The 13860-nt window shown below is 41.7% G+C and overlaps 1 protein-coding gene and 1 non-coding gene across 2 annotated transcripts; one reads left to right on the forward strand and one right to left on the reverse strand.

Moving 5' to 3' along the window:
• The first annotated feature begins 2258 nt into the window (after positions 1-2258).
• vtnb (vitronectin b) lies at positions 2259-6329 on the forward strand. Its single transcript, XM_070843780.1, has 8 exons — positions 2259-2488; positions 3553-3669; positions 3773-4015; positions 4163-4302; positions 4543-4699; positions 5216-5374; positions 5496-5825; positions 5999-6329. The coding sequence occupies exons 1-8, from the start codon at positions 2425-2427 to the stop codon at positions 6133-6135; spliced, it is 1347 nt and encodes a 448-aa protein (XP_070699881.1). The 5' UTR covers positions 2259-2424; the 3' UTR covers positions 6136-6329.
• A 1244-nt stretch (positions 6330-7573) lies between these two features.
• On the reverse strand, positions 7574-7647 carry trnat-agu (transfer RNA threonine (anticodon AGU)). Its single transcript has one exon. It is a non-coding gene; the product is annotated as a tRNA-Thr (tRNA).
• Positions 7648-13860: the final 6213 nt, after the last annotated feature.

Raw genomic sequence — 13860 nt, forward strand, 5'->3', positions numbered from 1 at the left:
TTTAATTAAATTAAATTAAAGATGTAAATATCTGTGAAGGGGCTGCATTGAGGCTAACAGATATATAACAAATATTAACACTATATTTTCATAAACTCACTAGTGATTAATCAAACAATGGGAGCTTTACTGCTGGCTGAATACTTAGTAACTGAAATTGTATCCCTTAAATTGCAGAATGCTACTGAGCTGCACACCACGTTAGTGCAGATTTTATGATGGCACCATCTGTAATGAAATGCTCAAAGGTTTGCTGATTGTTGTGCTCCAAAAAAGAATCCTCGATTTGTTGTAAGAAGGGTGGCTGACGAATGCATTGGCTGGATTAATATTTGACATGCCAATAAAAAACTGCACATATAAATTGGTACATAACGTCTTATCAGACAAAAGCTCAGTTATGGGTAGAAGAGGCGTATAAAATCTTAATTTCTCAGTCAGCGAGCTCGCACAGATAATTTGTTATAGGTTGTAATAATTCATCACTTATTTAAGTTGCTGTGAGTCATTTTCTCCATAAAAACAATACAGTAAAGATGTCATGACCAGTCAGCATTTATCCAAAGGAATCATTAAGTATTCAAAGTGCCTGTAATCATACTAAATATGTTTATATATTATAAAGAAATAAACCCAGGTGATATAATCAGGGTTGGTGATTGGCTTGAGTTTTAGACCTAAACTTTGAAACAGTTTGTGTTATAAAGTGTTAAAGATGTGCAGTTTGAAAGTAGTGGGCATCTACCTAATGAAAGACACAGTTAAATTGTATTATGGGAGATGTGTGACCCATCGTTCTTGGAGCTTTATCCATGCCAAAGATACAAAAGATGGTTCATTACAAGCTGTGCCACGTGTATGAAATAGTAAACACTTCCTGTGTGCTATTGTACTTCTATGACATCACGATAATAATGAAGAACACTGTCACTTTAATTTTTTGTGTCTCAAAACGCTCTTCTACAGTCTCTATCTCCTTTTCTATTCTTTTTGTATTCTAGTTTTATGCATCTCATATTAATAATTCTTTTATTTCCTTCTTATCTGTACTTGTTTTATATTCTGTTGTTCTGCTAAAACATCAGATTTTTTTTTCTGGGGATCAAAATCTCAAAATACATCAATCTGAAAGATTGACAACCTTGTCAATAATACAACACTCATCTGTGTGACACTTCTGTGCTTTTTCTGCTCTGTGTTCCTTTAAGTGGTCTTGTAAAATATTAAGTTTTATTAAGTGACATGTTATTAGAGCTTTGGCAGCAACCCAAGTTAAGTGATACACTGAGAACCAAAGTCCATCGGCCCCATTGATCTGTCCTCGCCAGGTTTATGGACAGTTTTCACTGCACTTCACAAAAGACAAATAAATTTTCAATCACTGACTTCCGTCATTGTCTGGACTGGTTTATCCAGAGCTGGACCAATACGCTACTGCAGGGCCGGACATGCTTCAGTTTGAGGAGGCCTAACACACTAACACTCTTTGACTGAACATTTTGTTTCAGAGTTTAACAGAGCGATGAGGACATGATAACGTCACTTAAAAATCTGTCTGCAGGCTTCAGCTTTCTGCCTGGTTCTGATGGGCTGTTTCAGCCTGTGCGTCTCTCCGTGGTGCTGAATCCGATCATTAACTTCTGTCATAAAATCTCCTGTTGTTCATATAAATGTCAATGATAAAGTGAAATTAAATTAAATTAAAACAAGGTACTCCTCAGAGTATATTAAATATGCCACTTTAGCTGCCAGGGCTAAATTTGGAAGGCTTTGTGTTTGCTTTAGGGTTGTTTTTGTACACCAGGGATCAATAGAGGAAAAGCGCTGCCCTGGTTACACAATGTTTGAGCTGTTTGAGCTCCCTCACTCTCCCAGTCACTCAACCAGAAGTTACATATACAGTACATATCGACTTTTGCACTTTCTAGTCTGGTTTGTTATTTTGAGTTTGAACCATTTTCCTAATACAGAAGTATTCAGCTAAACAGACCATCAATGCAAGATTTATTCTAAATTGTATTTAACTCTAACTTATTTTCCAAATAAATGAAATAACCAAGAAACTGATATTTTCCATTTTCCAGACAACTGAAAAGTCAGTGGGTATGTTTTGTGCCATACAGTGATCATATTTGGATGATGTTTCAGACAGGGACAGACTGGAAAGAGATCAGCCATCACAGTTTAATGATTATCACAGCAGACTGTTGACCAATCAGGAAAGCAGACGCCTGGAGGTCAAACAGCTCCTGAAACATTTCGATCATCTGCACACAGTGCTGCTGCACCCCAAAGTGGGCCACTCAAATCGAACCCGTCTGCCTGCAGTTCACTGGTGTTAGCAGGCAGAAAGGTACGCGGCTCTCCTCTAAATTAGAATTACACAGTTTTGGTTTAGAAGTGGGATATTTTCTGTGAGTCAGCATGAAGCCAGCAGTGGTTCTGCTGGGCTTCATCCTCCTGCTGGACACCACCTTTGCAGCAGAGGGTAAGTCTTTCTGGAATTTGATTTTTAAAACATATAAAATGTAATATATTGTACATATTGTATGTATTGTGTTTGTGGATTGTGAATAACAGCTTTTAAGTGTCTTTGTTTGTTTTCAATACACTGTATTTTTCAGTATTTTTCTTTGTGGTGTTACAAGTCTTCAAAAGTGTGCAAAAGTGTGCTGTAGCATCACAAAGAAGTACACATTGTACACAAATGCACACGAAAGATATTCTGTATAAGTGCATGAAATATATATATAGTTAAAAGAAATGTACTTTTCAGATAAAGAATTCACTAAAAAAAGATATGTTACACTCAAAGATTAAACAAGGGCTTCTCGGGTTTTTAGCTTGTGGCCTCTTGCTTAAAGGGAGTAAACAGTTTGTGGTCAAGTTTCAGTTGTTGTTAGCAGTTCCACCACAGAGACATTTGCCCTCTAAACTTGTCACATGGTTTCATCAAATAACTGTTTGAGACCCAAGGAACTGAAAGTATCCAGTACTTCACAAAACAAAGTAAAAATTAAAGAAAAGTCAAAAAAAAAATTTAATTCCTTCTTTTTCATTTCCCATTAATGGTAAATGATAAATGGTCTGTACTTGTTCTGCACCTTTCTAGTCTTTTCAGCCACTCAGAGAGTTTTTACACCACATTCATATTCACCAAGTCACTCACCATTCGCATCAGGAGGAAATTAACAATTCACACACATTCACACACTGATTTGGGGTTCAGCCCAAGGACACTTCGACATGCAGCCTGGAGGAGCCAGGGATCGATCCTCTGATTGATGGGTGACCTGCTCCTCCTCTGAGCCACATCCACCGCATCTCACAACCCCTCAGGTTTATCTTGTGACCCACAGTTAAAGTGCTCGACCCTTAGATTGGGAATCTCTAGACTAGACTACTTGTGCTTGTAATGCAGTATTTTACATTATTACCATCATACTTGTGTGAAGAATCTGAGTATTTTGTCCACCACTGGTTACTAAATGGTAAGGTCTGACCAAATCTATATCAGTGCATGTAACTTCCATGACATTGCATTTTCCACAGAGACCTGTGTGGATCGCTGTGGCTCTTTTGACCCACAGAGGAAATGTCAGTGTGACTCCATGTGCGTGTACTATGGAAGCTGCTGTGGGGACTTTGACGCCATCTGCCCTAAAAAAGGTCTGAATAAACAATTTAATTTTGAATGAATAAAGGTCTTAAATTTGTCTATTTCCACTGCAGCATCTTCATGTGACAAAACTTTCTCCTGTTCTGCCCTCAGTTGCCCGCGGCGACACCTTCGAGGAAATAGAGGAAGTAACAGAAGCGGTGATAACTCTTAACGAGAGCACCACAACTCTCACACCAACTTTCAACACGGTTGCAGCAACCACCCCAGCCTCCCCACCACCCACCACCACACAAGGGCCCACACCACCTGTAGACACTGACGCAGCGGCCTGCAGTGGTCGCCCTTTTGACGCTTTTCTGCAGCTGAAGAATGGGTCGATTTATGCATTTAGAGGTAAACCAAAAGGAGGACATCCAAAAGGGTTTCAGTCCTATAAGTGTGTATCTATGTGGGTATTTTTCTGCATTAACTCGGTTAAATAAATTCAAATTAGTCTGTTACTGCACATAGCACTCATGCAAAGCCTACTTTTCCTCCAAGGTGAATATTTTTTCGAGCTGGATGAGAAATCCGTACTTCCTGGTTACCCCAAACTCATCAAGGATGTGTGGGGAATCTCTGGTCCCATCGACGCTGCGTTCACACGCATCAGCTGTCAGGGAAAAACCTACATCTTTAAGGTAGAAACTTGCACAACAGCCGTAGATGGAGAGCCCAGTGTATTCTAACTGCTCTGTACATGGGACCCAAATTAAGTATCATTAAGTAAAATATATGGTGCTCACAAACAGAATCATTGTTCCCTTTGGGTCTGCAGATACATAAACGGGCTGAGCATAATAGACCTGCATTGTATCCTAAGTGTCACAGTAGAAGCATCAAACCTGTCTGCACTGTGCTTTCTATTTATTCTCCCTCAGGGGAACAAGTACTGGAGGTTTGATGGAGACGTCTTGGATGATAACTATCCACGGGACATTTCAGTCGGCTTTGATGGCATACCGGATAGCGTTGATGCAGCATTTGCCACACCAGCACCAAGTCACCGTGGCAAAGAGAAGGCCTACTTTTTCAAAGGTAGATATGTGGGGCTGTGTGATGTTTTTCAATATTCAAAAGCTCCTCGGGCCCAAAGTAGACTGTGATGGGTTTTAATCTCATATGACCCTGAATGCAGTACTGTAAAGAAGCAGTTTCTCATCTTTTTGGCTTTAAAATGAAGCAGCTCAACTTGTGTTTGAGTTCCAAGCAGGTTAACAAATAATGATTGATTTATTTCAGAATAATCTCACAGGTCTGGGGAGTTAACCCCATATTGTATTTCATAACGAAAGAGCAAAAATTAGAAAGAAAAAGTTTGAAGGATCACATCTTGTGATCTCTGTAACACTTACTTGCTGTGTGTGTATGTAGGTAAAATTGTGACTGCATGACCTTTGCTTGGAACTGAGTCCACTGTGTTATTACCAAAAGATTTGAGTGCTTCCAGAAACCTCTCCTCTATAGTACTATTTCCCTGTCTCATCATTTCATATTGATAAAAGTTTAGTTACCAGATATATGAGGATAAACAAGCTCTGTTTCTGTCTTCAGGGGACAAATATCACCAGTATGAGTTCAAGCACCAGCCTTCCCATGAGGAGTGTGTCCAAATGAGCAGGTCGTCTCCATCCATGCTGTTCACACAATACACAGACCTGTTCTGCGATCAGACATGGGAGGATTTCTTCACAGAGCTCTTTGGAAGCTCCTGTAAGGCTCAGATGTGTGTGTGTGTGTGTGTTTACATGTCTCTATGCCTCTAATCATCTTTCATTTTCTATCTGTGTGAATAGCTCCACTGCACAGTTAATGAGTCCAATGTGTTTTTTAGTCAGCAGTCCTCAGACAGGCGCTCGTTTCACCAGTAGGGACTGGCAGGGCATCGGGCCCCCTGTAGATGCTGCCATGGTGGGACGAGTATACCTCAGCCCCAAGCCCGTGCCATCCTCTCCTCCACCAGCGAGGAGGCGGAGCAGTCGGAGGAGGAGGCCCAACAGGAAGCGTGGGCATCGGAGAAGGCAGAGTCGTCACACGGTGTTTGATGATCTCTTCGGTTATGATGATTGGTTTGACTTCAGCGACTACAGCGACATATTTGATGAGAGCACCACACAGGAGTACAAAAGCACCCCTGTTCAAAATGTGTATTTTTTCAAGAGAGGTACAAATACATGCAGTTATTTTTATCCCAAAGCTGTGCTGTGTGTGAACAAAACAGAAAAATTGTGCAAAATTCTACTTTTATACAGTTACAAGCATGAAAACAGATTCTCTTTGAGCCTCCTCCTTTAACACTGCTTGGTTGGCATGTATCTTTTTTATTTGTGATGGCAGATAAATACTACAGAGTGGATCTGCAGACAAAACGTGTGGACTTCACCAGCCCTCCTTACCCACGATCCATTGCGAAATTCTGGCTGGGCTGCAAGCATGAAGAGACTCCTGATGGATCGAAGGCAGAGAAGAGATAAGCCAGCTGACTGAGCCTGTAGTTTGGAAGAAATAAAAAGAAATTCCCTCTGGTTTATTTGCATCCCTCAGTAATTACAACATGGACTTATAATAGCTTCTAGTGTGGTTGTTATTAAAGCATGTTGTCCATGATAAATACCCTTAAGTGTTCCCTCTTTAAGTAGGTAAATAGGCTGAAATTCTGCATGATTTAATAAACTTCAGATTCCAGTTTTGTGAGTGCCTTAATATTCCTCAGCACATACACACACACACACACACACACACACACACACACACACACACACGCACACACACACACACACACACAATGCATTCCCTGGCTAGCTATCACAACTACAAGCCTAACCTTAATGCTGTCTGTAACCCCAAAAGGTCAAACCCCTCAAACAGCCAACAGGCTATGGTACTGACAAGCTTGCCCTTGTAAATTGTTCTCATTCTGAGGATCTAAAGCTCAAACTTGTTCTCATAAATTGTCATACAAGTAAATGTAAGTGATTCCTCCCTGATGCACAACCGTACATTCACACACTGGCCTCGTCTGCAGCTCCAAAAGAATAAAGGATGAGTCGCCTCCATGCTGTGCTGACATGGCCTCAGCCTGTGCAGCAGAAGGGTGCTCTCCTGAGAGAGGTGCACCCTCTGCTGGACAAAACACTGTATGGGAGGACACCACTCACAAAAATAAAATAATACATGTTTGTTGATTTATGTCTGTCTTGATATGACATGTTTAACACTTTTTTATCTAGTTTTCTGTTGACTGAGGCATTTATCCTGTTTAAATACAAGCCACAATATAATCATTTAGACACTATCTGCTTGTGGGCTCTGGTGGGACAATATGCTCTGTTTTTTTCCTTTTCAATATTCAGGAAATTTACACTTGTTAATGTAGATTTTCTTTTGTGTTATTGGTATCTTGTTTTACTTCGTTTTTTCCACAAACACACTGTTTTTGTGAGTGATTTTGATGGTTTAGAGTCTGTTTTTGATAATGTCAACACGGTAATGAGCACTAAAACATAAACAAGTGTTTTAATATGTTGCCTAGCACTGCCGGAAGCGACTTGTGATTGGCTGAGCCACGTTCGAAATCGAATGTGAGGAATTAAGACGCGCCCACCATGACAACAGTCACAACTCGTGAGTAATGTTGCGACCACTTCCGCTTTCTTTACCTCGTAGAGACCAAACATAATATTTACTGTCAATGTAAAACCTGAGTGTGACACCGTGTCTAATTAATGGTTAAAGGATCTTTATAAATAATATAATAATATAATAAAATGAAACATGGCCTCTCTTGTTTTATCTTCTCATCTTTTTTCTCATCAGTTTTCAGTTTGAATATTAACCCCTAATGTTACCGCATTATAAAATGTTGTAATACTTCCACTTCTTCTGGTGAGACAAGTGATTGATTTCACAAAAAGGCACCGCTGGGATTCGAACCCAGGATCTCCTGTTTACTAGACAGGCGCTTTAACCAACTAAGCCACGGCGCCACGTGATGACGGAGGCGCCCGCAGACTACATGTTTCTGAGCCCAACTGGTGTAAAGTTAAATGTTTTATTTGTAAATTTTGTGTAAATTTCATACAATATGTACATAACTATATGACTATACATGTCCATCAGGGCAATCTTACCATAAATCTCTATTATAACCAAGCCTATTTACAATACCGCTCAGTGTTGTCTTAAATATGTAACTTTCCTCCACATAGCGATCTTATTTCACCAGTCAACCCAAAAGATAATCAATCATGGCTGCAGAAATGTCCAAATCCGACAGATTGAAGTCGCCCAGGTCCTGAAAGCACAGATCAGACAGGTCGTCCATGGACTCGTCGGTGCAGGACGAGGTCTGGTGGTCCTGCTGACCCTCTCTGACGCTCTCTCTGGGTCCAGGATGTCCGACTGCTGCACAGCGGCTACCCACGGGCTGTGATCCCTGTGTAACTCTGAGGAAAGCCTCAAAGTCCTCTGTCAAAACCCACTCGCTGTGCGGAAACACATCAGGTATGTAGTCGGTAAAGTCAGGGGTTTGGTAGTAAGGGTTTTGGGGGGAGAAGGACGCAGCTTGGTCCGCGGGGACAGGGGATGTAGGTGCGGAGAGGGACATGGTCTGCCCCCCCAGGATGGTTGAGAGCCTGGAGGACTGGGGTAGGCTCGGAGCAGGGTATCCTGGAGGGGACGGCAGGCTGGGAGTTGGCAGGAAAGAAGGAGGCAGTTGGGTGAGAGGCGGACTGTGAGTCGTGGTGGAGAACACCTGCGGATGAAGGTGGTCTGTGGAGGGTTTGGAGACCTCCCTGGCTGGCTTCTTGCTCTTGAAGTAGCGCGCACGTCGATTTTGAAACCAGACCTGTTGAAAAGAATAAATTGTTATTGTTATGAAACACTTGGACATTTATTGGGCAATCTCTGAAATTACGCACGGGGTGCCTGTGACTCACAAGCCGTACCTGGATTTTAGACTCGGGTAGGCCAGTTGTGGAGGCCAGAGACTCCTTCATTTTGATGTCCGGGTACTGTGTGACGGAGAAGGCCCTCTCCAGTTCGCTCAGCTGCGCCTTGCTGAAGGTCGTGCGCTTCCGGCGGCGCTGGATGTCGGAGCGCGTCCTGAACGGAGCATCACGATGCACTACAAGGAGAAGACACAGTTAGTTAGTTATTAGCTTTTCTGACCTCTGAATTACAATTAAATGCATTTCGAGTAGAGAAATGAACGAAATTTGAAGCTGGTGAATATCTAGCGTCTTGCAATGATGCTGGACTATGCTTCAAACCAGGGGTGTCCAAACTATGCCCCGTGGGCCAACTGCGGCCCGCAGTAAATTCTATGTATTTGAATACGGCCCACACATGGAACCTGCGCTGGAATGTGTTGTACTTCTTAGTCTCACCGCTAGGTGGAGTAACTGTCTTGAAGGAGGCAGCTTCTCTATAAAATGAGTAACCGAAGAAGAAATTTGCTACAGGTGACCCAAAATGGCAGAATTAAGGAAACATCCAATTTCAATTAATGAAAGTTTCAGACGTGGTGTGTGATGAGAGCACAGCAAATAACTAATGACGATCACTTTTGCATTACGGAGGAGCTGCTTGATGTTAGCAGTCTAAAGAGCACCACGATGGGTGAGGATGTTTTTGAAGCTGTGCCAGGTGCAGTTGGCATGATGGGACTTAAATGGGTGTGGAGCTACGACGGATGGGGCTCCAGCTGGGACAGGCGAGGGGCAAGAAAGTGGAGGTAAGGCTGTTGATTCGAGCACCAGGGCTCTAACAGACTATTTCAAGCTTCCCTCTCTGATGCTGATGCTGATGCTGATGCTGGGGTGGGGGGGCTCCACCATTCTCGTGCGCTGGCTAAGTCGTGGCTCTGTGCTGCAGCGGTTTTATTCCCTGAGATCAGAAATGGACCAGTTTTGAAGAGAGAAGGAGCTCTTCATGAGCTCAGTGACCCTCGCTGGTTGGCATTTTGAGTGGATCTCACTGATCACCTGAACAAGAGCCTACAAGGCAAAGACCAGCTTGTACCACAACTAATAAATGAAAGCCCACTAATGGAAAGGCTGTTTTTTTTTTTTTTCTTGAATCATATTCAGTTATCAAGCAGAATTTACCTACATTTGATTGATTTTGCCAACTTTAATCCACTAGAGGTGAGGCCATATACATCACCACTCACTTCTAGTGAGTGGCCCAGCCCTTTGTTTGTTTTTCTGTATGTGGCCCTCAGTGAAAAAAGTTTGGACACCCCTGCTTTAAACTTAAGCAACCAAAAATAAAAGTGGGAAAATGAGTTGTTATCTGTTGTACTGGTCCGTGAGTTTGTTTTAAAAACTCAGAATAAACAAAATAGTCACTCACCTCTGCTGGGTCCCTGTGCGTAATCGTCGTCGTTGTTGTTCATATCCAGGTACGCAGCAGGCCAGTAATGTCCCGAGTAAAAGGCGTTCATCTCAGAAACACCACCAGCAGTAAAATCCAACCCAAATGCCATTCCTCTCTACTGAGTCCAAGCACAAAGCAGCAGAGAGCAGCCGATGTTTCCTGTAGTCTTGACCTCGACACTGATGAACTCGCAGGACACCAGAGGTCTTTATACTTTGCTTGACAGACACTAAACGACCCCCCTGCACCCCGCCCTCCTGCACATCTCAGTGGATATTGTCAAGTCTTACAAACGCGTGCCTTTGATGTGTTACACGCATATTAATGGCTGCCCGGCTAATAGGTGTCTGTTTGATCCCAGATGACCCGTTAATGTGCCCATTTAGCCTTGTCCTGTCCTGCAGGAGCGTCAGGTCACACAACACTGAGACATTCTGCTAAATCTCTGCACTGAAGATGAGTTGAAGCCTTAAACACTTCTAAAACCACACGAACTAGTTTATTTGTGGAAGAATGCTACATGACAGCTTGCCTGCTCAATTTAAAAGTCTATATTAAAGCCTATTGTACTTCCAAAGCAAATTATCAATCTATAGAGCTCTTCGTGTGATTCAAAAAGCTAAAAATACATTTGGACTCGGTTATACAAGGATATTAAAATATCAGGCAGGTAAAGCAACTTTCACACAACAATCACACTTCTCCAACACTTCAGTCTGTGGCACATCCTCTCCTCCACGGCCCGCTGCCTCCTGGTGAGCATCAGAAAAAAGTGTGTGTGTGTGTGTGTGTGTGTGTGTGGATAGTGAACGTGTATTGAAGAAGCTGAGGGAGTGTGAGGCTTCAGTCAGCTATAATGTGTCGAGGTGACAAATCGGGCTACTTTTTCTCCTTCCTGGTCGGTTGCGTTTCCACCGATCGAGACATCAAAACAGCGGATTACGCACAGTCCAGTGCACAGCCGGTTCCCAGGCTGGTGCCAGACTCGCAGTGTATGGGCCATTACAGACTGAATTTAAATTCCCAAACGTAAGGCAGGCTAAAAACCTAAAAAGAAATAAGGTAAGCTTAAAATGCATTAAACTGCGTGTCTTTTCCTTTTTAATTATGATCTTTAATAATTCTAATGAAACGCCACACACTTTGCCACTGAAGGTCCTCTCTTGTCAGGTAATCCTGTCGTCATATTGAGCGCACGTGATGTAGGACATGATTTTGGAGCCCTGACAGCCCAGGAGCCTGCTGAAGATGAGACATTAACCCCGATGATTGGCTCAGATTAGCGCTGAAGTATTCCACAATTGACTCCTACTCCGTGAACAAAGGACCATTAAGATCATAACCCAAACTGATGCACACTGATCACATGACTTACATTAATGCAACAATGGATCGATACTCTTAACAGGTGGGCTGTCGAAACAGGGTCACGTGCTACCAGAGCACTTGTGACCTCAGTTTATGAGCAGTTATTCTTTCCAAAATAAACATAATGTGAGTAAACGATTCACAAAGTATGTGTTAATCTTCTTCAGACTCAAATCTGATAGCAGTCACTGCAGCATCTCATTTCTTTAAAGCCTGTGATATTTAATTTGTGTCATATATTAAATTTAGTTTGCCTGGTTTATTCTAAAGGCATGTATTAAATGTATTAGACTATAGTATGTGATGCACTGGAGACTTGGAGAGATGGATGAAAAGAAACCACTAGGTGGCAGCAGTAGATCTGTCTGTCTATCTATCTGTCTGTCTATCTGTCTGTCTGTCTGTCTGTCTATCTGTCTGTCTGTCTGTCTGTCTGATAAATACTCAGATGAGTAACTGAGGATGAACTGTAATGTGAAAACAGGTCATTATATTTAACACTTGAAATGTTTAACATTAAATGTTTAGAATGTGAATTTTGTATTTCTCTGATGGTGGACTGAATGTAATATGAATATTATTTGAACATGATCAGCCCACACAAGCCAGACGGCCACAGCATGGTAAAGCTGGCTATACAGACCGGTGACAAAATGGAGGAAAAACCCAAATAAATTGATGGAGAAATACAGGGAATGTAGACACTCTTGGCCCACTGTCATATAAGTGAATCTGGTGCTTTGGCCTCTACAATGACCAGATCTCAGCTAAATCTAACACCTCTGGGATATTTTGGAGCAACATGTCAGATTGTTCTTTCCTCATTTCCATCACCAAACACTACATGTGGGAATATCTTTTGGATGTTACTGTCCATTCCTCCATCATACAGTTTGTCACCCATCTATGTGTGTGAGAGAGAAAAAAAAAATCATGGTGGCTCACTTTAACTCTGTTTGAGTTAACATGCATTTCTTTGCCAAACTAGACCCATTATTTAGTTTTTAAGAGACTTTTTGGTTGATTTTTAATTGAATTATTCACAATTTTTACAAAAAAATATATATATTTCTCCTTTGCACATTTTTTGTCAATTTTATTTTGAGTGTCTGTCCTGCTCTGTGGGCCCAACCTGTATGCCTGACCTCTCCATAAAAAAAACTCACAATACACAAATAGTCCTTCTTTCTGTGCCTGAATGCTTGAGTTTATACCTCACAAACTCAGGTGTGCACACAGAGAAACGCTGGTCTTCTGTGTCCACACTCCTCTCTAAGAAATCAGGCTCGACACTCAGGTGTGAATGACGCTGTGCCCTCCTCTCCCTCACCTACATCCTCGCTCCTTCCTTCACAATACACAAACACCACCCCTCAGCCCGCTGTTTGATGTGGAAACTCCATCCACATTTCCTGTCAACCTGACAGATTTTTGGGTCTAATCCATGTGCTGCGTGGCTGAGGTGAGGGGGTGACTCCTCGCCCGCGTCCAGTGCTGTAAAAGCCTTTCTGGAGCTGAGAAATAGAAGCTGAGTGTGATTCCAGCTCGGCTGTGGATAAAAGAACGCCACACTCAGCAGGAGACATGATTTAGTGCAGCTATAGTTACAAAATAAACAGATATTACGGCTCAGAAGGAATGTTGAGGACAAGAAACTGAAATATTCTTGCAGCAGCGTTTACAGCGCTGCGATCTAGCAAGTTGGTGTGACTTAAGCTCGACTTTGGATGAAAGCACAGAAAGCAGAAAGTCCATGAGGAGAAGGATTTTAGTTTGTGGTTTTAGGCCTTTAGGCTGCATCACTGGTTGTTAAGTCAAATAAATTCATTACAAAAAACAGTTTTTAAATGAAAAGTTTTGCAGCTGAAATGCCTGAGAATCTATTTGGATACCGATAACTGTGTAAAAAAGTCATCAATATCTGATTTCTGTACGTTAAAGTTTAATGCCGTCACATTCAAAACCATGAGGCTGAAGCATTAAGATAAGATAAGATAAGATAAGATATTCCTTTATTTATCCCACAATGGGGAAATTTCAAGTCAGCAGCAGTTCTGATTCACACATACAAAGAAAGGGAATAAAAAATATAAAATATATATGTTTACATGTACAGTATATACAAAAAATAATGTATGGTGAAAGAATGAGAGAATGAGGTGATAGAAAGGCTATTGCACATGGGGGAAAATATAAATATATAAATATATATGAAATATTGTACTTGTTCCTTTTTCTTGGTCTTTGGTCTACTGGGAGCAGATTTGGTTGTAAAGTCTGATACACTGATTACAGTGTTAATAAAATTTGCTTCTCTGGGACTTGGACTGGGATGATGGATATTGGGATACAAATGAAACAATGAATTAACTACTTTGATTACTGCCAAGGTCTTTTTCCCATTTTCATTTTGTTCCGTAAAATGCTAAACATTTCATTGTCCCAGCTTCACA

The sequence above is a fragment of the Pempheris klunzingeri genome, chromosome 14 (assembly GCF_042242105.1).
Source record: "Pempheris klunzingeri isolate RE-2024b chromosome 14, fPemKlu1.hap1, whole genome shotgun sequence".
NCBI lineage: Eukaryota > Metazoa > Chordata > Actinopteri > Acropomatiformes > Pempheridae > Pempheris > Pempheris klunzingeri.